This window comes from Oreochromis aureus, linkage group 5, assembly GCF_013358895.1.
Source record: "Oreochromis aureus strain Israel breed Guangdong linkage group 5, ZZ_aureus, whole genome shotgun sequence".
Taxonomy (NCBI): domain Eukaryota; kingdom Metazoa; phylum Chordata; class Actinopteri; order Cichliformes; family Cichlidae; genus Oreochromis; species Oreochromis aureus.
In genome coordinates this window covers 2434455-2461510 of record NC_052946.1, presented here as the reverse complement: position 1 = coordinate 2461510, position 27056 = coordinate 2434455, and the positions used below count along the sequence as shown (strand labels likewise).

The 27056-nt window shown below is 42.8% G+C and overlaps 1 protein-coding gene across 1 annotated transcript in view; it reads left to right on the top strand.

Annotated features, from left to right (window-relative positions):
• The window catches only part of LOC116334098 (receptor-type tyrosine-protein phosphatase gamma-like), a 419810-nt gene that overhangs the window by 81991 nt on the left and 310763 nt on the right, over positions 1-27056 (top strand). Inside the window, exon 2 of the mRNA XM_039612323.1 lies at positions 19904-20014. Within this exon, the coding sequence (XP_039468257.1) occupies positions 19904-20014 (111 nt within the window). The remainder of the gene's footprint in view (positions 1-19903; positions 20015-27056) is intronic.

Here is a 27056-nt window from a genome sequence, read left to right as displayed (position 1 = left end):
TAATGGGACACAGCCCCGAAGGGTTATTGAGAATGACAGAGCTAAGATCCTGTGTAGTAGTGGTAGACAAGCAGGGGAAGACGTCCATAGTGACCATCTTCACGTAAAAGTAACATGAGAAGCTCGAGAAGTACCAAGGGCTGAGAGAGGAACTCGAGAATATGTGGAGGATAAAGGCATAGCAGCATTAAATCTGCTGCTCGAATGAACAGTGCGGTGGTGATTTTTGTCGATAGTGTAGAAAAGGCGAATACGGTAATTGAAAAGGGTATTGCCCCCCCCCCCACCACCAACCATACATAGCAAAGACATGACATGGGAAGACAGGTCTGAAACAGGTAGTAATTTGGAAAAAACATGTAATGTACAACACAATGGCCAAGTGGAGGAGGGAAAAAAAGAAACCTCCAGTCATGCTGGGCCCCTTATGGGAGGTCAACATGAGAATAGAAAACAAAATACACTCCTCTGCACAGAGAGCACAAACATATCCACATCACAACACCATAAACCACATGACAAGCAACTGGGGTGGATAAGGGGGTGAGAGGTGAGTCGAAGTAGCAACAGCCATCCAGCCAAGCGCTATTAATCCAGCACTGGGACTTAGACCTGCCGTCTGACTTCGGCCTTGGAGATAAGCGTTCGAAGGCGTTTGGAATCCAGGATGGGGGGGTGCGTAGGATGGGAAGGAACAGTCTAAACACAGTCTGTTATCAGGGTGAGAATTTGTTATGTTCAGCTCCAGCCTTGAGACCACAGCTAGCACCGATATGGTAGCTGCATGAAATGATGGTGGTTTTCCTTTAGTGCGAACAACTGCATGTCAATTTCACAGTTGGTCTAACAGTCTGTCACTGGTCTCACAATCTCCCGTTGGAGAGCCGTGAGCTTCTCCGAGATGTTATCAATTTTGCGCTCAAAGAGCATAGTCTGAGTGCTCACGACAGCCTCGAGCTTCTCAAAGATCTTATCCATGCTGCGTTCAATGAGCCCATTTTGAGAAGTCACAACCCGTCTCATCGTTTCCATCACAGCGGGGAGCTTTGCGGGGTTTTGAACAGCCGATTCCACTTTCTTTAATCTTTGATAAGCCAGGGCCGAGCCAGCTCCGATCAGCAAGAACCCTGTTATCATGGTTCAGAAAAGGTAGATATCTTCAATGTCCTCGATCGACAGTCCCGCCAGGCACACGACCCTCCAGTTTTTCCACACGTCCATCATGTATCCGGCAGGGAACGTCCCTCCAGGACACTCGGGCTCACCCGAGCCCAGACTTCTCGTTGAGAAGAGGGTGTCAATTGCATTCAGGGACCAGTTGATCAAATCCACAATTCCTCTTTTAGGTTTTAGAGAACAGACTGTGAGACTCTTCCAGGGCAAAAGTAGAAAACTAGACGAGACTAGACAAGGACACTGTGAAGCCAAGCAGGAAAGATAAGGGAGAGGGAGAGGAGAAAAGTGCGACCTCCTTCGTCAAGAGCCAAATGAGTATTAAGCACGCCTGCGAAAAAAGTTACAATTGCAAACGTTCCTCCATTCATCAGTGATGATTTACTGGTGAGAGAGTTGTCCTGGTATGAAAAAGTTGTTTCTCCGATCAGGAAGCTGTCGTCAGGCTGCAAATTGCCACTGTTAAAGCATGTTTTGTCGCATAAGTGACAGGTCCTGATGATTTTAGGTAAGAAAGATGAAGACCTTAATCTGGTGTTTAATGTGCACTTGGATGATTTTGACTATAATCTTTATGCAACTTCGGGTGCATTGGTGTGTTTTGGATGTGGTGAAGTTGTCCACTTAGCTCGGGCCTGTCCTGGTAAGACTGTTCCTTCCAATGATGTTGTACAAAACCGGACAGAAGGAGGAGAGCAGTGACAGAGAGCAACAGGGGTTGGAGATGAAGGAGATACTGGAGTAGGAGGAATTGGGGAGCGATCTGTTGAGGAAATAGCTGATGTGCAAGAGGGACTGAGAGCAGAGGAAGAAAAGGATGAGCTTTCTGTTCAGACTTGGAGTCAGATGGTGGTGGATACACAGGCTAGTCGGGATGTTAACACGGGGGTAACATTCCGACTCAGGGAAGGTTCAGAGTGAGAAAGCGAGTGCGAGTGATGTAGGGGGCTCTGAAGGTAACCAGATGTTGGTGGAAGACTCTGTCAAACTTTTTGTTGGAGAGTGAAGATGGCTCTCAATTGCCTAATGATGTCAAGGACAGAATGGAGGTGGAAAGCTCAGGGAGAAGGCGGGTGGAATCTGATAGTGAGATGGAAGATGAAAATGAAGGGGATGAGGAAGGCTGGGCTGTAGATAGTCTGGCTAGTTTAACCGGTAGATCTTTTGGCAAACTGCAGACGAGAGGGTATGGGGTGAAAAATGTTAAACATTTCTCGAGGGTCACAAAAAATATGAAAAATGTGAAATTCGAAGAGTTTTTTCCGGACAAGACATTGTTTCTGCTGAATGTAAGATCACAGTTGAGCAATAAGGGAAAAGGCGAGTATACTGACAAAGAAGTTTGAGGAAAATAGTTGCGAAACTTAATCAGGAGTTCAATAATGATGATGAGTGCGAGGGACTTTAGTTTATTTTTTTGTTATTTTTTGTTGTTGTTTCTCTTCCTTGTTTCTTTGGTGATGAGTGTTTCTACTCTAAACCTGAATGGAGCCAGGGATATGAGAAAGAGAGTTAGTGTGTATGAGTTGATGAGGATGAAGCATTTACATGTGTTAATGGTTCAGGAAACACACAGTGACAGGTCAGTGGAGATAGAATGGAAGAGAGACTGGGAGGGAGAAGTGGTTTTAGGTCATTTAAGTAGAACCAGTGGTGTAGTGGCTCTCCTTTTTTCAAAGAACTTTTTACTAGAGTCCTTTGATTTTCAGGAAGTGGTAAAAGGCAGACTGATGGTGGTGAAAGCACAGTTTGAGTGCTTTAGGATTGCTTTTGTGAATGTGTATGCGCCGAACATAGGGTTAGACAAGGTTTGTTTTTTTCACAAACTTAGGGAGGTCCTCCGCCAGTGTGATCCGGAGGAATTTCTTTTTTGGGGGTGGAGATTTTACCTGTATGGAAAATGATTGGTTAGACAGGAATCACCTAGAACCTCATGTGCCCTCGCAAACACTGTTAAAACAAGTGATGACAGCACAGTCTTTGGTTGTTGTGTGGAGGGTGTTGCATGATAAAGATAGGCAGTTTACTTGGGCCAGGAGTAGAGAGAACCTTCTGTCTGCAGCTAGGTTAGATAGAGTATATTGTTTTAAACATCATGTGGGGATTTTTTAAGAGTGTATTATACAGCTTGTTTCTTTTTCTGATCATGCACTGGTTTTGTGTAATGTTTTTATTGCAAATCTTAAACACAGGTCAGCTTACTGGCATTTTAACACTGCCTTGTTACTGGATGCAAACTTAAGGCAGTGTTTAGCTTTTTCTGGGGAATGTTTAAAGCTAGGAAGGATGATTTTAAGTCTTTGAAGCAGTGGTGGGATCGGGGCAAAACTAAAATTAAGTAATTTTATCAACAGTACACTGTCAACGTCTCTTCGGACTTGGCCAAATCTATGAGAGATCTGAAGACTGAAGTAGTGGAGAAAAGGCCTTGTTGGCTGACTTGCTGGACTCCAGAGCGTAGGGGGCACTGATTCGTTCCAGGTTTCAAAATCTTTCCTTGATGGATGCTCCTACGAAGTGTTTCTTTTCATTGGAGAAAAAGAGAGGACAGAGCAAGTCGATACATGGTTTGAAATCCGGGATCTTTTGACTGCAGAAGGTGATATAAGCCAGAGAGTGGCACAGTGTTATTCAGAGCTTTTCCGTTCTGAGTACTTGGAGGATGAGGAGACGTTGAATGGCTTCTGCAGTGATCTCCCCAGAGTTTCTGTGGACTCTGCTGAGCAGCTGGGGACGCCTCTTATGCTATCTGAAGTCCGGACTCCTTTAACAAGCATGCAAGGAGGGAAGGCCCCAGTCGACGGACTCCCGGTGGAATTTTAAAAGACTTTCTGGGCTGATCTTGCTGCGGATGTTTTGGAGGTTTTTGAGGAAAGCATCGCTAGAGGATCTCTGCTGCGGGGTTGCAAGAGCTGTTCTAACATTGTTACCAAAGAAAGGGGATCTCCAGGATATTAGGAACTGGAGGCCTGTTTCCTTATTGTGCACTGATTCTATGCTGCTACCAAAGGTGCTGGCAAAAGGGCTGAAGACGGTGATGGATCAAATTGTCCATCCAGTGCAAACTTACTGTGTGCCGGGTAGGTCTATTGTCGACAATGTGCCATTAGTTAGAGATGTTTTGGAAGTCTCCACTTCATTGGGTTATGATATTGGTCTGATTTCTCTGGATCAAGAACAGAGTTGAGCACCGTTATCTCTGGAGTGTGCTAGAAAGGTTTGGTCTCGGCTCTGGTTTAATCACTAAGATTATGGTTTTGTACGAGGACATTGAACGTGTACTGAAAATAAATGGTCGTTTGTGTAAGCCTTTTAAAGTAACCAGAGGCATAAGGCAGGGCTGTCCACTGTTGGATATGTTATATGCTCTGTTATCAAACCAGTGTTGCACAATGTGAGGTCGTCCATTACTGGGTTGGTTTTATCTGATGTCAGTATGTCTTTTAATTTGTCTGCATATGCTGATGATATTATTGTTTTTGTTAGGAGTCAGCAAGATGTGAATAAGTTGGGAATGATTGTTATGAAGATTTGCAGATTTTCAGCTGCATGGGTGAATTGGGCTAAGAATGAGGCTCTGGCAGTGGGTGATTGGCTTACTGGGCTCCCACGACTTCCAGGTGGGCTGAAGTGGAAATGGTCGGGTTGAAGTATCTGGGTGTGTCCGTGGGAGATGAGGATACAGAACGTAAGAACTGGGAAGGGATGGTGGAGAAAGTTGGGGGAAAATTGTAAAAGTGGAGGTGGTTGTTGCCCCAAATGTCATATAGAGGGAGAGTGTTGATGATAAATAACTTGGCCGCTTCTGTTTTATGGCATCGATTAGCTTGTATAGAACCCCCTCCTGGTTTGCTACATGACCTTCAAGTTTTGTTGGTTAATTTCTTTTGGGACAATCGACACTGGGTACCCCAGGCAGTACTTTTTTTTGCCCAAGGGGGAAGGTGGACAAGGATTGGTTCACCTAGAGAGCAGAACTGCTGCTTTTAGATTACAGTTTGTCCAGAAGTTCTTGATGGGACTGGATGAGGATGTTTTTTGGAAACCGATTGCTAGTGTGATTTGAGGAGGAATAGGAAGGCTGGGGATGGGGGCTTCACTGTTCTTATTGGACTGTCATTCATTGCGTTCCTATGAAATGCCAATGTTTTATAGAGGCCTATTCAAAGTTTGGTCCATTTTCAAGTGAAAAGAATTGAATTGGCTTCTTCCCTGTTCTGGCTCCTGGAGGAACTGTTGGTGCTTGGGGCCAGGCTGAATACGTATGGTGGAACTGGAATTGCCTTTTCGAACAGACTACTTGAGGCAAGGGTAGTTAAACTGGGGCAAATCATGGAGGTGGCTGGGCCTGAACTTCAGAGCACGGAGGCAGCAGCATCTCTGATCGGGTTAAAATCGAGCCGAATTATAAGGAGTGTTTTGGACTTCTGGTTTAGGAGTCTAACGTCGTCTGAAAAGGAGATGCTGTTGGACTATGACAATGGACTAGAGTTTCCTGATAAAAAAAAGACCCTTTTCCAGAATTGGGACTGAACTTTAACTTTACAGGACTAAAGGGACCTCTGCTCATGATTCGAGAAGATTTGGACTTTTGCATGCTCAGTTGTTAGATGTTGTACAAAGTGTCTGTCCAAAGGTTAAATAAAAGGCAGTTGAGTGGTAGGGTGGATACTGTGTGGAGAGCCAGGTTAGGAGTGGATGAGAAGGTAAAAACCTATATGGAGGGTTTTTATAAGCCCCCTTTGACTAAGAGGTCAGGAGATCTGCAATGGAGGATTTTGCATGGGGCCATTGCTATTAACAGCTTTGTATCCAAGTTCAGTACAGATGTAAGTGGGTTATGTCCATTTTGTCAAGAGTTCGAAACTGTTTTTCACATGTTTCTTGGATGTAAACGTAAAAGCAGCAAGAATGTAAATGTAAAGCAGCAAGTTTCATCCACAGATCAGCTTCATGCACAGACACACACACACACACACACACACACACACACGTGCGTGTATGTTTGTGTGGTGCTGAATGTTCTTCAGCACTGAGAGCATTGGAGGCAGATGTAAGGAATGAACTGATGACCACTGTAAGGACTGGCTTGGCTAGTCCTGTTATACATACATTGTCTGTGTTTGTTTGTGTGCTTCCCTGTACGTTTGAGCACCCTGATATTCTTTTTATCAGGTCAAGTGAAAAGTGAGAAAGTCAAGGTTGAATACAGTAGCACAGCAATGGGCTGTGCATTTTAATTAAGGCTTGAGCAAACACTCTGCAATTCCCCTAAATGCCCCCTGTGATGGATGACAGGAACCAGTGTCGTCTATTTTTCTTCTCAAGGGGAACTTTTGTGTACTTGGACACAAAGACTGGGCCAAATTGCCTGTTCTTTAGAGCTTTGACTTCTGGCACTGCGAGCTGAAGCTGTGTGATGGAGGAAAAAAAAGGTTCCGGGTATCCATCTCAAATGCATCTGCAATGCACTTTCTGTGTGTGGCTGTGCATTTGTACTGGTGTATATTTGCACAGTATGTCGCCATCAGAGATGGGCAGTAACGCATAGTCTGATTACTTTTTTCAAGTAATGAGTAAAGTAAGGGATTACTATTGCAAAAAAGTAATTAGATTACTGTTAATTTCCCGTAAGCATGCTGCGCTACTGCATAACTAAACCGTGATGTTGTTTGTGAGAGTGTCTCATGACAATGATGTACCAGCATGCGACATCCGTGGCAGCAACAGACGTGTGCAGATCAACAATGGATAATATGGAGTGATGGAAAGAGTACGACCATGTAGCGTTTAAAGCGTGAAACTAAAACTTCTTTCTACAGCAAAAAATTAAACTTGAGCACCGAGCACACTGCCACGGGAACATGACATTCACAGAGAAACCACCGGATCCCCCCACTGACATGACCGCTGTGGGCAAACCTCCACCTGCCCCACTCCTGCTAAACAGGCGACAATAGATTTAAGAGCAACAGGACAACACAAAACATTAATTTATTTTATAGGCTGGAATATGCAGAAAATAGGTTTATAGGTTAAACACATTTCTTCAAGTCAAAGACAGTTGCATGGAATTTAATTTTTGCTTAATGCAATGTGCATAAAATTAAAAGATTAAAACTAATTAAACAAGTTTAAAAAAAAACAAATTTGATTCAATTTTCTATGATGGATTATAAAGAATTAATAGAAAGGGGCTGAAATGTCTATTGCTTTATTGTGTTGTGTATCAAGTAATAAAGTAACAGGATTACTTTCTTGGAGAAGTAATCAGCAATTAGTAACTAATTACTATTTTCAAGTAACTTGAGCAACACTGGTCGCCATATTACTGTAAAGTGTTTCAGGACTCACCAGCTGCTTGAGCTTTTTGAAAAAGCTGATGTCTGTAACAATGAAACAAACCTTCACAGATGCCAAAGCTTTCGCACTGAGTTTAGCAAAAATGTACAAATTCATGCAAGAGACATTTAGAAGATTTCATTGAATCTGATCTGACTGGTGCTGCCAACAAAGAAGGACTTCCTGGAATTGCCTCACTCACACACATGTACAGGCAGTCTTTGAATTTGCTTAATTATGCATTGATTATGTGATTCCTGTATAATAAATACTAAATAGAATAGAGCAGCCCTTTGTTCTCATTGTACATGTACAACAAAAATGTGGAAAATATTTCAGTCTGCAGTGCAGATTAAATAACCGCATATTCCCAGACACCTGTGGAACATTTCTGTGGAGCACCTGTGAAGTGTTCTCTCTGTGCAGATGTTAGCCTGTCCAACTGGATTGCTACGTAAGAGATGTTCCTATGGAGCCTCGGTTCAGTCAGAAATTGCAACCATACATTGTCCAACTTATTCTCAAAGGAATGCGAATGGCGAGTAACAGCGATGGGGTGGTTGGCTTTTATCGAGTAACTTTTAGGCTCATACAGAAAACCACACTCTTTCTTTGCTTGCATCATAACGTAGGTCACTTCCTGTATGCTCTATACTAAACAACGCCGTTTGAAAAGCCTGTGGAGGTTTGCAGCAGCCTAACACTGCCCCTCTCCTGTGATGGCAGATCTGTCACTGTCCGCATACTTAAGTTTGCACCTTATTGCTACCAGCATCTCTTATATACTTATTGTTATTAATATGCAGACACTGTGCATGGGTTTTCTGCTCAAAATCTTTGAGTATTTTCGTCTACAAATAAACAGCATTGCATTCTCCTTTATAAATGTGGTCTTCATGCAGTCTTTTCGATCCAAGTGAAAACTATCAGTGGAATTCTAATAAAGCATTGTCCTTATCATGAACAAACACTGCACTTTTGACAACACAGATCTTATAGTTATAATGTTTAAAGGTCTCTGTTTAAAAGTCATTCTGTTCTCACACTGACAGCTCTGGTTTCTTCTAGCTCCCTTCTTTGTAAGTTAGGATGCACTGCGAAAAGCCTGCAAATGAAACTGCCTTTAGTGCGTATTTACTTTGTTTTACCAGAGCGTATTCTCGTTCCATGGGGAATAGAATCAGGTAAAGGTATGTAATGTATTAACATTACATTAGTATATGCTCTGTCTGAACATTGCAGTATTTGTGATAAAACCTCTTGACAACCCCACAGCTTTCCTCCCTTCATCTCTTCTTGTCCTCTGTCCATCTTTTATCCACTGCCACTGACTGGTTGTTATGCAGTGGATTGTCCCTTAGTGAGCAAGGAACTGTTGCTAGAAATGTAATTTCATTATTGTTGCTCAAGTCCAGTCTTATTTATGTACTTTGAGTATTTCTCTTGTTCCTGGCTGTTGCTATCTTTAAACTAGTCTCTTTAAATTTAACCTCAGTTTACTTTATCCTTCTTCCTCCCCTATTGTTAATTGGACTGGTTTTATTTAGTGCTTTCCTACTCTACATGACCACTCAAAGCACTTTATACAAGCACTTTTTTTCCTACCTAAGTGCTTTCTATCTAACAGTCACACATTTATAATCTGACGGATGCACTGGAGAGCAACATGGCATGCAGACTGGGCCAGGCAGGCATTGAAGCAATAATGAGGTGCCAAACAGATTTCTACCATACCCTTCATAGCAATCATAATTTGGGTGAATCAGCATTTAAACATTTGTTTTTGTTTTATTTCAAGAGGGATTCCCAAGTGAAAGTTGCTGACCATTTTCACTGTTGATGGCACCAGGTCATTCAGTTCAGTGCTGTCCTCATAAGTAGTTTTCTTTTTGTCTATTTAAAATGCAGTACTGTATATATAACAGCATAACCATAACTGTATGTATACATCAACGCATGGCAAAGCATAGAAGAGCCAGTTTGACAGGACAAGACTCGGCTATACATCTGCATCTAAAGGATAAAGGTGAGTCTTTTGAGGATGCCAGTGTTTACAGTTTGGACTGAGAAGATTGTTTGAAGGAAGATTGAAAGAGGTCATCTATGTCCACTGTGTACAACGGTCTTTGAACATAACATGGCTTACGACACCAACTGTGTGCCAGCTATAATGCAGTTTTGGATCCTTTCCCAGGCTCCCTTTAAGATTTTTAATGCTCACACACATCTTGTATCAGGTGATCTCAATGAGTCTCATGATAGGCTGAGGCAAGATCTCACAATCGTTTCACATGAAAACCACTTCTTCTTCACACCTAGGCTAATGTGGTGAGGTAAATGATTAATAGTGGGTCAATAATGTTCTTAAGGGACAACTCCCACTAGGAATTAAAATGTGGAGCTGAGAAGAGTGCCCCCCAAATAGTGGAGAGTCTCAGCTTTTTCTTTCTATTTTTCAACAATCAACGCTACAACCTGCTTCTTTACTTAACTAGTCTACAGAGGTATTGCTCTGCATCGACTACGGTAAACACTGGACGACATAGGCCTAAAAAAGACGTAGCACATTGCCAGAAAGCACCCTTAGCCAAAAACTCTGCAAACACTGACGCCATATTAGCTGCTATTGCTAGCTTTGAAACATCAATGGAGAGCCCCCATGACATAATTGAATCAACTCTGTCTAAGCTCCAGACAGTCATCCGAACAGTGTCTAGATGTTATCAATCGAGTCGCTTACTACAATGGACTGCCGTGTTTGTCTGCTCGAAGCTAAATGCAAGGAGCTAATGGTGGCCACCGACAACCTCATGACAAGCTCGACCAGATGAAGTCATGGTCGCAGTGGGCCAACATCAGGATTGTCAGAGTGAAAGAAGGTGCTGAGGGCAGCAAGCCAGTGGACTTTGTTCCATCTCTGTTGCTTGATGTATTGGGGAAAGACAACTTTTAATCCGATAAAAGTGGACACCACACCCTTAGACCAAAACCAGTGCTGGCCAGTGACCGAGGGCAATCATACCAAGGTACACCATGAGAAAAATGTTTGGCACATCCTGCATTTGGCACGCCAATTTGCACCTTTAAACTGTGATGAGAGAAACTTTGCTGACTACACCACAGAGGTCCTTGCTCAGCGGATGGCTTTCAGTGTGGTCAGGAAAAAGATTTGCGCTTTCAGAGTGACATGCAGTCTGCGCTACTCAGCTCTGCTTTGGGTAGTTCACAACAACATCACTAAGAAGTCTCCTGCTGAAGCTGAACGGTTTGCGGACTCACTGTAAACATGACCTGGTAAAAAAAAATTTGTTCATGCTGGTGACGCGGCAGTGTTGTTTCTTTTAGTTGTTGCTACGAGGTCTTGAAACTTTTTTCCTATGGTGAAGTATTGAAAACATTTACATATTATCATAATTTCAGACAGATACTGCTATATTATTATAACAAGCTATATTATATATATTGGTATTTTTCTACCCAATCATTCGACTCCTGGGTCTAACTACTGTTTTGATCAACGGAGGCTGGTGCGGCACTGCTGGATCTGAAGGATGCTTTTTGCTCTCTTTTTGCTTTTTTTCGACTCCTCTTCTTAATGCACAGATTGGGCCGCAGTTGTTCTTGTTCTTTTTGCAGCCTCTCTTTTTTTCTGGGTTCACTGGGTTAGGTGTTGTTGTTAATTTTGTTTTTTTCTGCAGTTATGCCAGTCCTTTGTATTATTTGTCGTCAGTCCATATGTCATATCACCTCTTATTTAGCTGCAGGATAACAGTGCTGCTGGATTAGGAACATGTCCTTTGACTTTTACATCCTGGAATTGTAAGGGCTTAGGCAGAGCTTAGAAACATGGGGAGGTTATGTCACATTTGAAGCATCTATCTTCTGATATAATTTTCTTACAGGAAACTCATTTTCACTGTAATGAACAGAGATGTTTAAGAGCAATGTGGGTGTTGCAGGTCTACCAGTCCACTTTCACATCTAAGGCCAGAGTTGTTGCCATACTTATATGGAAAACTACTCCATTTATATTTGGGTCTGGTGACTGATCCTGGTGGGAGATTTGTTCTTGTTTCTGGGTCCATTAACTGTTTTCCACTGGTTTTGCTAAACATTTATGCACCTAATTATGCCTAGTTTTTCAATATATTTGACGTTATTTATGAATACAATAACTCTAATATAATTTTAACTGCTATTTTCATCCTGTTTTGAATAGATCTACAAAAATATTACTGTTACTATTAGTAGATCTGTGGCAGTTCTGAACAACCTCGTAAAATTACACAACATAGTAGATGTTTGGAGGCTTCAGCATCCAAATGACAAGTAATATTCATTTGACCTGTACATGGCAGCTTTACTAAAATTGATTACTTTGTTAGAGATTCTAGATTACCCAGTATTATCAGCTCTACTTATCATCAAATCATTATTTCAGACCATGCCCCCTTTACTATGAAAATAGATTTTAATTCAGCTTTCACTTGGAAATGCAATTCCACCCTTCTGTCAGACAAAACTTTCTCCACTTATGTCTCTACTGAGATTTCAGATTTCTTAAAACACAACGACAAGGTCTCTGAAGCCTTAATGCGTGGCAAGATCATCTCCTTTCAAACATTCTCGAAAAAGATGAGATTAAATTGTCCCAAATTGAGTCTGAATTAACAACATTAGAGGATGCACTTCAATCTAATACTGAGGACATCTCTAATGCTATTCTAAAACTAAAATTGAATACAATCATACTTTGGGATCCCAAGTCAGAAGTGAACCGCAATCAGGATTTTTTTCTCAAGTATTTTTTATTCTTCTTTTTTTTTTTTTTTTTTTTTTTTTTTTTTTACTTTACCAAATTGACCATCCCAGCCTTGCCATAATGGTCCATTTGATTCACCTATTTATATAATATATAATATAATCAAGTATTTTTTATTCTTGTCATGTCTAAGGATGAATAAAAATACTTAAGAAAAAAATCTTGGGGGGGGGGAATCCAGATTTTGGCAGTTAGAGGTAGGTGTGTTTCCCTGCCACTAGCTTAAATTCACTTCTAATTTTATTAGCATACTACTGTTTAGGAGCAGAAACATGGAGCCAGTCCAGACCTACTGCACAGAGCAAACTTATAGATAACAAGTTCAAAAGACTAAAAATGGTTGACATTTACTAAATGACCAGTTTCAAAACACTGTACTATTTTTTGGACAATAAGAAATCATTCAACAAGAATATTTTATCTGGGATTTAAAAATTTAACACACTCAGGAAGATAGAAGTCAAACTATTAGCAGAAGTAGCCCGGGCTAGGGGATGTAAATACTGGGGAATTGATCTGTGACAATCGCGAATTCCACACAGTAAAGAGAAAAACAACCAGAGAGTTTAGATGAACCATTGTGAGGTTACAGTCTCATAAATCTAGGCCCTGCATGCCGAAGCAGGGACACAGAAGAAGAATTCCCTTCCATGGAACTCCTCTTTGCACAGGTACAGTGGTCCCTCGTTTATCGCGGGAGCCATGTTCTAAAAATAACCCGCAGTAAGTGAAATCCACGAAGTAGCCACCTTTATTTTTTTATAATGATTATAGATGTTTTAAGGCTGTAAAACCCCTAACTACACACTTTATACACTTTCCCTGACAGGCATGAACATTTTCACACCTTTATAGAAAAATATGTCCAATATTATAGAATCAAACCATGCAAAATGTTTTGTCGATATTGTGTTTGTTGGGGAGAAAACTTACAAACATACAGTACAGCACTTCATAGTCACACTGCTAGCAATTGAAGATTTATATAAATTTGACAAGATGAATGCATTCTGTACTGTACAGGAGACACGGCACGAGATTGATTGAAATGGTCCTCAGCCTATCAGGAAGCAGAACATGATGCGCTGTAACAAAAAAAAAAAAAAAAAAAAAAAAAAAAAAAAAGGAAAGGAAAATTGCACAAAATTAAATCCGCGAAACAGCGAGACCGTGAATGTCAGGAAGTGCTGTGTGCAGGCAGGGGATGAGGACTCAAACGCAGACTTCACAGAGGCAAAAATGGGAACTCAAAAACTTTCCCCTACTCTTGCAGTATTCTTCACTTTGACTTTGCACACCCCCACAAGTTTCCTTGCTTTTTCCACCTGCACTTCTGTGTTACAACCCACCAGTATATTTCCATCTCTGAGTATCTTAGCATACTTGATTTCCCCAACTTGTGCCTTAAGTGCTCTTGTTAGCTTAAGTGGATCTATTTTCTTTACACCCTCTTCCTCAAACCTGACAATTACACTCATACTCGGACTCGTTCCCTCTTCATTACCTTCACTATCAGTCCCTTCCGTACTACCCTCACTTCTCTTTTTCCCTCTTCCTTTCTAGAGATGGCACGATACCACTTTTTTATGTCCGATATCGATACCATAAATTTGGATATCTGCCGATACCGATATGAATCCGATATAGTGTGTTTTTTAATCAATAAAACTTTTTTAATATCTTGCTGCATTTTGTATAAGTTCATACTCAAGTTTAAATAAACAATAACACTAAAGCTATTCTGATATACCTGTATGCAAAAAATACACTGCACCCAAAATATTTCATAGTTCAGCAATACTGATCAATCTAATAAACTTAAACCTGCTCCATCCTCCCTATTCTGGTATTTTAAAGAGTACTTAGCAGAAATATTAAACAACCTAACTAATAGGGTTGCAAACTCCCAGCAAAAAAAAAAAAAAAAAAAAAAAAAAAAATATAGGGAACCATCCCCACCCTCCACCTCATGATGCTTAATCGATGTAATCAACTTTAATTTGATGCAGGGTGAAAAAAAAAAAAAATGCACAGAAATAAATTATTTCTCAAGAATAATTAAATAGATTCAACATCTTTCTTCAACAGAATTGCAGAATTCACAGATGGTACCTTCTCAAAGAAAAAAGTACTATAGCTTACTAGGGTATATTAGACTTAACAGTTACTATATACAGTAATGGACTTCTATACATTTTACATCAGATTAAAACTTTGGGTGTAAGATTCAGATAATTATTTATTAAAAGCTAGGCATTTTAAATGAGAATAAGAAAGAAGTGTATGTCTTTGTGCCCCCTTTTCCCTGTTAATGCCCTATCAGCCCCCCTGGCTACACTTTGCTAGATCCGCCCCTGCACAGTTACCAGCCGTCAGCTACGTAGAAAAGGATCCTGGTGTAGAAAGTAATATTAAATAAATTCTAACAACAGCTTATCAAGCTTAAACGTGCTGCTGTTGTTCCGCCGCTGGTTTCCTCTTTCTGGTGCAAAGTGGGCCAAAAACAAAGAAGAGAGACGGACTCGCGACAGAAAAGCCGATCAGCGGATCATTAAGCAGTTTCACGATTGAAGTAGCAGCAGGAAGGTGAGGGAGGGAGAGAGGGTCAGTCGCTCCATATATCGGTTGTTAAGCTTAACATGGGAACGCTTTACAAACATCCAGAGATGAACTTACACACTTGCTTTACTTCTCTCTGGGATAACTTCCTCGGAGATGAAATGCTGGTTTGGTAGCGAGGCTACAAATACACACAGCCGCTCTATCACATGAGGCATACTGCTCAGACGTGCTACGGTTATGAGCCGAGTTACGCCGTGTCGCAAGTTTTGTGAGGTGTTTTTTTTTTAATATTTAATGGATCGGATTACATTTTTTATTTCTCGCCGATATCCGATCCAGTAATTTAGGTCAGTATCGGACCGATACCGATAGTAATATCGGATCGGTCCATCTCTATTCCTTTCACTAGCTCTGCGCCTCTTTCCCCCCTTTCCAACTTTTTCCCACTCATTCTCGTCACCCTGACCGCCAATCTCTTCCTCTTCACTACCATCCATACTATTCCACTCACTCCTTCCGCCCTCCATCGGTGCCAACCCTGGTCTATGAGAAGAAGTCTGCAGGAGACCATTACCGGACCTGTACAGGCCTTCGGCCGACTCTCCTACTTACCTCACTCACACACCAAACCACCAACCAAACACACCTTATACCCAAATCCACACTAACTACAACAGCCACGCTGCACACTTCCACTCTCAAATCAAGACACTGAACAACCTGCTGTACATCACCACACCGACGCAAGCCGTCGTCGCACGTGCTCCTCAACTGTCTCGTTCCCGGCTGCCCAAACGCCCCACTCCTCCCACAACACTGACTCAGAGAAACACAGGGCTTAAATACACTGGGAAATAACGAAGGGAATGAGACACAGGAGGGGAGCACAGCTGGGAGAAATCAGACATAATGAGACCAAAGGGAAGCGAAACTCAATACAGTCACGTAGAACACAGACTTTCAAAGTAAAACAGGAAATGTAACACAGACGCAAAATGACTAGGGGAGACAGAGCAACAAAGAAACACAGAGACCAACATAAAGGAGGCACAGAGGGCAGCTACTAAATACTCAGAAAACTAAACAGATTACAAGACACCCAAACTAGGATACTAGACTATAGAATAAACTGAGGCAACAAAGACAACTTAGAACATGCATTATAATACAAAAACCCTGAGACACAAGAAACTCAAAACACTGGGTCAGTAGATCCAGGATCCTGACAGCGAAAGGTGAACAGTGTTACAGTGAGGGACCACTCTAAAGCTCGACATTGTTTACAAGCCAATCCACACTTCTACATCTAAGCTAAGTAGCCAAGTAGGTTCACCTACAATATTATCTTTAGTTTAAACAAAAAATGGTATTTCATGAGGAAATGTCTTGGAGATTATGAATCTGAATTTCAGGAGCGGGACCACGCCTCCAAACACGCTCCTTCCAGCTGCCATCTATATAGGTTCCCCTAGTTCTGCAATCTGTTCATTCTCGTTTACGTGCCCCACCCTCCCTGCCTTCTTCTTCTCTATTCTTTAACTCCTTCACTCCTATTTAGTACATGGGGATCTGCCAGGTCCGGGAGCCATCGCCAGTCCCCTTCGAGGCCTTCCCCAAACCGCAGCTCAATTCATGTCAAAGCATTCACTTTTACCTACTACAATGCTGACCAACTCAAAATGTGGACGTGGGCCCAGCTAGTGAACTGGTGAGTGAACTAGAAAATAGAGCTTTTAACTTGTGCTTAGTATATTGAAAGAATTCCATTCATCTTGGGCCTTTAAAACTTCCCTACAACATGACATGTCCTCACTCTGCTCATTTCACATCCGACTCACAAAAACACAGAATCACAGTCAAAATGGTATTTCCTGTTTGTGAGGCCGATTCCCTACTGAGGCTCAACGGTACATGTACCAGCAAGAAAACGTGTGGCAATGAAAGAGCAAAAGCCAAGCACATGTGTGTCCAAGGTGGCCAATAAAGTCAAATCCACTGGGTGTGGAACACTGCAGTGATTGAACCATGGTCATTCGCAAGTGTTCTTTTGTCTAATGCGTAAATTTGTTTCTTAGTCCTGTAACCCCGTACAGCACACCTCTTCATCCTATACTTACTGCAGTTCTCCTGCGCAAATTCACTCATGCGATTTGGCCTGATCTTTTTTGCTGCTGCAATCTTTGCGATGTGTTTGTGAGAGACGTAGACCACTGCTTTGTCAGCTCAGGTGAGTTTATTCTTTCAAACTTTTAAGTAAAAATAAATTCAGTACAGCGAGTTTATTCACACATGTCATCACATCACACACTTTTAGGAGGAGAGGGGAAAGAACAGCAGGGCATGAGAAACCACCTGGGAGCCACTGCATGATGAAGATCTGCATGTTACAATAAAGTGCTGTGCTCGACAAGAAAACTGCATTTTGTGCCAAAAAACATCCGACAACATAAAATAATACCTAAAAGTGCAATAAGTAAGGTTTGAACCATTTTTAGCAAACCTGATGATGTGGACTCAGAATCAGTTCTTTGAGGCTTCCAAGGCTGCATTAAATGAAGCTAACTCATACCCAAAACAGCTACAGAACTATGTAATTGTCATAATGAACATAATAGTGTTTAAGCAATATATTTTATTTTATATACTGCTTTGTTGTGCATCGCAACGGAAACAGCCTCTCTTACTGAAGCACATTGTTAACACAGCTTGTTGCCTGTAAGGGTCTCTGTGTTTTTCTTCCGTTGTTTGGATATTAGTCCAAAATTTGTGTTGGTCATTGTGTTAATTATTCATAGTCAGCTATAAATAAATAAAGAATTGTTATGTGTATTGATGTCAAGATGTGATCGTACCAAAAGTGACCATTAGGTGTCACTGTGTAGAGATGTGTCAGATTGTATCAAAAACTCTAGTACAATGAACAAAAGTTTCAGTTTCTCTTCACTATGGGAAGTCAAAGTTCACAGAATAATAATTTAATTTAAATAAATTAAAAGTAATAATTTGTTTAAAAAATTACATTTAAATTAATTTAAAAAATAATCCACATAGTAAAAAACCATGTGATTTGGCACTATATAAATAAAATGGCCTGCCCTGCGACAGACTGGTGACCTGTCCAGGGTGTACCCTGCCTGTCGCCTAAGACAGCTGGGATAGGCTCCAGTGCCCCCACGACCCTGAAAAGGACAAGCGGAAGCTTGGATCTCTATTTTTGTGTGTTTTTATTTCATTTGTGTCCTGTTATGATGTCAGAAGTTTAAAAACAAAGTTGAGTTGGTTAAAATGTAAAAGACCAAACAAAGAAACAAAAAAACTTTTGACAATAAGAATAAGATCTCAGGGGGAAATTCATAGTTCATTTGCTATTTGTATGAGAATTGAAATGCCTGCTGGCTGTGGGTGCAAAGGATTTTCTGTATCTCTCTGTTTTACAACAAAGACAGAGGAGTCTTCCAGTATTTATGGGTTTTTGTGTTCCATGAAGATGATATAAAGTGGATGATCCGATATTCAGGATGGCTTCTAACCTCTTTATGGTGCATCTTTCCACCACTTCTCCCAGTGTGTCCAGCACTCTTGCCATCACAGACTGATAAAACACCTGCAGCATTTTATTGCAAATCGCAAGAGTTCTTCGTTTGCTTAATATAAAGAGTAACTTTGCCCCATATTGTGTAGTTCATCTGTATTCAGGGACCAGTCTATTTTGTTATCTAAGTTTAAACCTTGATATTTGTATTTTATTACCACCTCTATCTCCACCCCAACACACTTTCACAGACTGGAGAGGGGAATCTTCATAAACCTATTATCGTTTCCTTGGTCTTAGAGGTGTTCAGTATGACATAGTTTTTGTGACTCTAGTCACTGAAGGCTTTTACGAGATTCCTGTGTTCATAATCCTGTCAATTTGTGATCCACACCACAATGACAATGTCATCCAACTATTCCTGTATTTGAAGTCTGCTGTGTAAAATGTGAAAGGGATTGAAGCAGGCCCAGTCTCCTGTTTGTATGTAAACTGTCTGGGATCACGTTTGTCTTTAATCTCAAGTTTCAGTGGGTGTAGAATCAGCCTTTCCAAGATTTTCATGTTATGTGATTGTGATAGAAAGGACTCAAAGGACACAGCATTGCAGCCACAGGAATATTTTGTTTAAAGTGTAGTAATCTTTTTCTGCTTGTGCAGCTTTCCAGCTGCCTTACTCGAGTGCGGCACAGCTCACTCGTCAGGTCCTGGCATTTTATTCAAGTAGGGTAGGCCAGATTAGATGTTGGGGGTCAGCTGTGTTGGTGTGCTTCCCCTGATATCACACCGTGAAACCCACTGCTCCACCCCTCCCATGAAGCAATACACACCCCACCCCATACCACCATCACTCGACTAGCTAACAGCCCCCTCCCAATGAGAGGGAGAGGGAATCAGCCACAACCACCTGCTGGGACAAAACGGCCCACAGCCCTCTGTTCAAGAAATCAGACTGTAGGATGGAAGGAAGTGAAAATTTAGGAGTGTGGGGCAAGGGTTCCCCGCAGAGAGCCTTCTTCACCTGCACGAATGCCACCTGGCACTGCTCTGTCCACTGAACCAGATCTGGGCCACCCTTCTGATGAGCTTCTCAATTGTGTTGCATAAGCTAGTACCAAGTATATAGGCTGTTTTGTAGACCTTTAACACTTTCCTCAAACTTGAACTGGTAATCTACGAATCATTAATCATTCAAGATCTCCCCAAATTTTTTTTTTTATTATTATATATATCAAAAGAAAGAGCACACATTTCAACACTATCACATGATGTGAAAACACTGATTGCTGGAATATTTCACAGCATAGTTTTCCTTCATTGTTGAATTTTGTTCCTCCTGTGACTACTGGACAGTTTGTGTGGAGGGTGGCTGAGGACACAGCTGTCTTGTCATCCTACCCAGCTGGAATCCAGACAGTGCTCCTGAAGCTGTTACGTTAACCTGCCTGTTCCTGTGTTCTTCTCTTCCACAGCGTTGACAGGAAGCCAAGCTGAGTCAGAAAGCCCAATCCAAGGTTTGCAAAGAACTGGTGGGATACGACTTCGAAGAGCCACCCCTGAAGAGACTTACTGGGCATACTCAGGTGTGTCTCTCTGTGATCTACTTTTGCTTTGTTTCTGGTGAGGAATGTGTGCTGAGGGATTGTTGTCTCACCTGCAGTGGAAAATCTGGCTATCTAAAAGCTAAAAATCAAAAAGCTGGAAAATGAAGGTAATGTTCTGTGTCTTTTCTCCAACAACATCTCAAATAGTGGTTTGGATGTTTAGATCACTCCAAATGCTTACTAAACATCCCCCAAGCTACATGTATACAACAAGATAGCTGTCATTTTATAAATGCAGGGATAGATGGGAATTTCTTGCTCTATGTTAAAAAAAATGATTTCATAGGCGATTAGGTTCAAAACAAGAGCGACCTGATGGAACCCAGGTATTGGCTGGAAAACTTTTATTGTTTATTATTAAATTGTTACCATTCTTAGTGTGGACTGCATCGAGAAAGTGTGGTTATTCAACGGGCAGATTTAGGTGACCTGTGATATATTTTGTTATGATTTATAAAACAATGAGTACAGCAAGATAAAACTGTGTGACTGTGTTTCAGTGTGAAAGCACTTCTATGTCACTGGCATTACAATATGTTTGACTTCCTCTTTATGATTCCTTCCTCCTTGGCCATTCTCTGCTTCTTTGTGCTGTGGCCTGGAGCTGTCTCAGGACGCTTTTTTATTTTACTTGTGCTTCAGAGGAGAAAAAAAGTCACTTTCTCTGTGCCTTTAGAGCCTTTAGTTCTTCAGAAGGGCAGCATTAATCTTTCACCATCCATGCAATGCCAGCCTCAGGCCATAAATGATCTTTTACTTTATTTCTTTCAGTGTTTTTCTGCATGCTCATTCAGGCCTAATTGGTTTCCTGTCATTCCTGTGAGAGTGCAGGAGCGTGTAGGTAAAAACAGAGCTGGTGACTGTTTCCGTTTGTGTTGCTGTCCTGCTGTCCCTCTGGACATGTTTGATTGCAGCTCTTATGTAAGATCCTGATGTAATGGTGGGCAGGATTGAAGCCACAGAGGAAAACAATCAAGAGACAGCTAGTGAATATTCTGTTTTTATGTCATAGCAAGATTTTTTTTCTTTATTCACACCTTGGGTTTTCTATTGGACAATATCAAATAACATTAGCAATACCGTACTTATCACTGTATTTTTAAAACCTTCAATAGTCCCCATTTTAAATCTCTAATTTTAAACTAAAGAATCAAAAAGAATTAGTGAGTGTAGAAATGCCCCATCTCACTGCCATTATTGCTGGTAGTTGGATGTGCCATGTTTGATTTGTAGCTCGTGTTCTGACAACAATTTTTATACATAGTTCCCCATTTACGGGGTCACAAAAATAATCAAAAAAGCTAACATACTGTAAAAATAAGGCTTCTGTTTAATATAAAACTCCTTTGCGGTCAATGTCTGCCTGAAGTCTAGAGCCATGGACAACAAATCCCCACCTGAAGAATATCACATTTATTTTCCTGAAGAAACTCCTGGGTTGCTTTTGCAGTTTGTATGGATCATTATCCATGTGCACTTTAAAGGCCATCTGATCGGTTTTACAGCATCTGGCTAAACCAGTGTAAATCTGTACACTTCAGATTCACTTCTATGAGCAGTCACAGAATCAATAAACACAAGTGACCCAGTTCCACTGGCAGCCATTCATTCTCCTGCTAGAACATTTATACTTTTGATAAAAAGCTTCTTATGGCTACATGCCTGTGTACTCCTGATTAATCAGGAGCATTACGTGTGGAAGAGTATACATCTTGATTAAATTATACATTTGAATCATCAAGAATGACATTTCCATATTGGATGGGTCAGGGCCTGGGTTAACAACAACCTCCTATGACAGGGTGCCGATGGAAACTGTGCTACACCTGGCTAACACAAAGGAAAAAGAGAAGGGGGAGGTGTATTTGGAGGCAGCAAGATAGAAAGATGAGTGTGGAGGTGAGAGTAGAGACTTTAAATACAGAAACTACGACTGGCAAAGGAAGTGAGCTGGCTGATGTGATGGAGTAACATCACATCAGCCATAATTGATCTACATTCAATTAGGTGGAAGGACAGCAAGATCAGGCATTCAAGCTGTTCTACTATGTTGCAGATAGGAAGAAAAATGTAGTAGGGGAAATCTTGAAGTACGTAAATACTGTTTTGGAGATGAAGAGAGCATCTGACAGGATCAGGAGTTTAAAGCTAGGTGATGAAAATCTTTTTAAGTCGGACGAAGGGTTGGATGTCAGTTATGCGAAATTGTGGATGAAGTTGTAAAGCTTGGTAGAGAGTGGTGATTGGACCAGACTTTAATGAACATCTTGGATGTCATCTGCTGGAGCCAGCCAATTTGGAGGTCACTGCCCTGAGTGCTCCAAATATTATGGAAACCACTGTTGCATTCACCCTCCATTCTCCCTCCTCTCCAGCTCATCTCTCAGCCCTTGGTATTTCTCGAGCTTTTCGTGTTTCTTCTTCCTGATGTTGCTATCACTTGGTATAGCTACATTTATCACTACGGCCTTATGTGACTTGTCTTAGGGGTATCTATGCACAGTCTGCACCTAGGATCTTGCCTGAATTGTGGGACCCCGGCCTCTATCAATCTTGTACTTAGAGCTTGTTTCTTTGCTGCTATAATTAGTGGCTCTGTTTTTCAATCCAGCTTTTTCAGCCATTGGTCGGATTTCTTGATATCAGACACTTCTTCTGTCTGCTGGTGATAAATGTCTTTCAGGGGCCTATCCTTCCATGATGGTTGCTGTTCTTGCTCCCTTTCTTTTTCAAGTTTTTTCAAGTTTTTTCTTTTTCAACCTAAACAGTTGCGGCTGTCTTCCTGATATACTCACTGATCTCTGTTCTTTGATACTTGTTTGGCCTTCAGTTAGCCATTCCGAATTCCTCTCATCCATTAGCAGCTGGTTTATTTGTACTGTTAGACACTCATGCAGTGCTGTTAGCTTCTTTAGCCAGTAGCTGTGAATCATGGCAGGGCCTGGTGCTGTCCAACTTTTCATACTGGAGACTCTGTCCTGGATGTTCTGAGAGTTACTCGATCCTGTTCAGGAAAATTACTGTGGTAACCTTCCGGAACAGGATCAACTAGCAACTGATAGACCACTTGCTGTACTTCTTAGGCATCCCTTTCTTCATCACACCTTTCTGCAGCTCCAATAGTGGGCTAACTTCCCTCCATGCTGCCTTTATCTTGGCCTCTAGTCTCCTGGTAGAGATCAGCTGGTTGGTTTCAGTGATGATCACAGTAGGGATTGTCCATAATGCTGCAATCACATCGGAGGTTACCCGTAGTCGGTAGTAGGCCACGGAGGGTCCAGTTTTCCAGTTTGTCTTCAATTTCAGGTCAGCTGCTCTCACATTCAATGCCTTCATCGTACCAGTCGTTCTTGGGACTTGATACCAAATCTCAGAGTGCGGGGATGACGATATCTCACCCTTGACCTGACATCCTGGCTTCCCCTTGCAATAGCATTTGTGCTGTACATTGTTAATTTCTAGTTGTAATAGCAGTTGAATCTTCTGATGTTGAAACACTCTAGAGGTTGGATGTAAAAGAATTCATAGGTCCCATATCCTGTTTCCACATCAATCCCTGCCTAATAGCATTCCAAAAGTTCTTTATTTTTATCCCTTGTCCACTTACATCGTTTTTGTTCCAGTAACCCAGTTTTCATTGGGAGCTCCTGGTTCCTCAAAACCTGACATGACCCTTGCTAATCTGGGCGACTCTGAGCTGGTATGGCTTCAGTTACATGCCTTTCACTCATGCTTTGTTTTATTGATATTTTTAGCAACTCTTTGCTCATCCTCCAGTTTGTGTTTCAGTGAGATTATCAAGACTTCAGGGCTTGCCAGTACATTATATCTTGTCCAGTGGTTTCCAGATCTGTATTTCATGTTTTGCTGCCATCGATATTTTCCATTAAAAAATCTTGACTCCTTTTTTTTTTTTTTTTTTTTTTTTTTTTTGTCTGTCCCATTTGGTTCTTTAGCCGTCAGAATTGTTGTCTGAAGACCAACAAGGATACCAAATGGATTTATTTTGCCAAATGGGTCATCATGGCATTGCCGTATTGGTCCATTTGATCAAACTTTGTTGTTATTATTTATTTTATTTTCAGTTGTTACAGATGGGACAGACATGACTGGGGGATAGGAAAGGAGAAAGAAAGAGAGGAAGGAAAAGAAAAACAGAAGGAAAAGGGACAGTGAGAAAGGGCACTTACAAAGACAAAGAGAAAAAAATCTCCTGGATCACCTGTTGAGAGAAAAAGAAGAGAAGACAAGCAAAAAAAACCAAACAAAAACAAAGCAACATACTAAACAACACCATCACGTTAATCTAGCTGAGTGTGAACAGCAGTAAATACTAAATATTGAAAGTTGTTGTGCAGCACGCAGGACAGACAGCGCACAATGTGCTTTGAAGTAGCAGCTAAGAAAGGTGTAGTTTATGTCTACGAACAGTGAACACCCGTGTGCACACCTGTGTGGATCAGCGTGCTTGTATACAAAAGGTTTCCCCATGTAACGGTCTGCTAGAGGGTGTGGAGGCCCATAGCCCCGTCCCCCAGGGCATGAAGCAGGCATGGAGGAGATCCAGGCTCCAGACATCCAGAGGCCCCAGAGTGCGAGAGCCCAAGGAGTACCACCGGAGGGGCATCTGTGCCACCTTCCTGGGAAGGGCTGAGGAGATCCCCAGACGAGGGGTCACCCAGTAGCCACGGAGCAGAAGCCAGAGGGGCTGCACTGGCGTGCCCGCCGGCTCTGCCGGCAGCCAGCTGTGCCAGAGCGAACCGAGTTGCAGGCCCGAGGCCGGAGGCCCGAGGGCCCCTTTGCCCCGGAAGAGGCCTGACCGAGCGACAGGCACCAGGCCCCGCCAAGTAGCCACCGGGAGTGAGCTGGTGCATACCTGAGCGCCCAGCCCGGACACCAAGAATCACCAATGCACCAACCCCTGAGGGCATCAGCTACCAGCAGGGAGTGTGGTGAGGGGAGATAGGCCTCCACACTTGGAGGGCCTGGGAGTACCCAGGAGGTGGAGTGTAAGACCCGACCTGACATATAGACACAGACAAACAGGCACACACAGACATAAACATGCTTTCCCACCCTCATGCACACATATACAAACACTCAGCACTCACCCAACGTAGGGATAGACATACATAGACATGTACACACAATCATACTCCCCAAACATACTCTATGCCCCGGGTCCAGGTACCCTCGCCCCCAGAGGGGAAACGCACCCAGACCCAAGAGATGTGACCCTTTCCCCGGGGTGGAGGCAAGCAGACCGCCCCCAGGGTCCGCAGCAGCAGGGGAGGCCAATCAGACAGCCAACACCTCCTCCCAGCGCCCGCCCGATGGCTAGTAGAGAGCGGGGTGTGTGAAGACCCCATACCTCCCTCCTCCCGCTCATGTGTAGTGTTGCTGCGTGTTGTTCTAAAGTGCATTTAAAACAAGGAGGGCATGGTGCTACTGCCAGAGAGTAGCAGGTGTTAGCACGGCCCCTCCCGAGAACCCTCAATGTCTACATGGATTTAAAATTGAGAGGTGGGCACCGCGCCAGAGGTAGGGTTGAATACACAGACCGTCCCTCTGGGCGCCGTTAACGTGGTCACCCTCAAGGCCCTATATATATATATATGTGTGTGTGTGTTATGAGAGTGTGAATAATGTGGATGTCTAAGTTGTGAAATAAAATTGAGGCACAGGTGGCCAGAAGGGGACAGGGGGGAATGCCTCCCTGCACCCTGGTGACACATCCGCACCCCAAGGCCCTATCTGTGTGGGTGGGTGTGGTGGAGCGGGAAGAGGGAGGCAGCCGGGATGGGGAGGAAAAGAAGGAGGGCAAGATGCCCTCCTTAGGGCCAGCTCCCCGCTGACCCCAGTAGGCACCCCGTCCTCTAGTACCCACCAAGGTAAGGGAGCCCAGGCCCATCCAGACCGGGGCCTATGGCAGCAGCACCGCTAAGCCCCACAGGACCTGGGAAGCCCACCCCACCCCACCGCAGAGGAAACTATACCCACCCCAACATTCAATCATCTCCAGACTACACAAGACAACAGACACCCAGGTTAGGTTTATTCTCCACCTCTCCTGTGTCTCTCCCCACCTGCAGAGTGGACTCCTGCAAGGATGGAACAACCTCCCTGCCAGTTGAAGAGCCCCCAGTTAGGCCGATGCACCAGAGGCCCCTGCGCCAGGGCTGAGCCCCGTGTACCCACCGCCCACAACCTCGGCGACACACCGACGAGGACCGAAGCCTCAAGGCCCAGCCAGAGCCCCATCACGGAGACGGCACCCCGAACCCCAAGCCCCCGCCTGCCCCGGATCCACTCAGGGGCAGCCAGGCCACCAGGCCAGTAACCCACGTCCGCCAGTACAGACCATCCCCAGCCCTGCTGCACGCAGCCACGAGGAGAACACCCTCTAAGAGCGACCAGAGCCACTAACCAGGTTATGACCACAACCCCGGGTTGAGTCCTCCAGGGATAACGTCTCTAGGGGTTCTCCTGGCGCCCTAAGCCCATCCCAACCTCCACATCAACCACAATAGCAAAGGCAGGACCAAACCATGACCCCCACCCCACTAGGTGATGAAGCCGATCAAAGGAGCCCAAAGGGATTGATCAAATGTGGTGGCAGAGGCTGTATCAAGACTAATGTGATCTATTAGATGGTTTTATATTGATTAGAATTAAGATTATTTTTATTTTTCAGTTAAGGAGGACCGTTTTCTTGGCAATGCATAGGGCTGTAAAAACAATGTGGGCTGTGTTTATTTCTGCAGTGACCTCATCCAAGTTGCTCAGCAAGCACACTAAAGGGAGGCTGGAATGTTACATTTCAGACACTTTGATAAGTCTTCACATATCTCACGCCAAAACTTCTGCACTGGTGGACAGAACCAAAGGGCGTGGATGTAATTGTCTGGTGTATTGCCTTGACAGTGTGAGCAGTTGTTGGACGATGTAAAGCCCATCTTGAACATCCGATGACCAGTATAGTGCACTCTATGTAGTATTTTGTATTGTATTAATTGCAGAC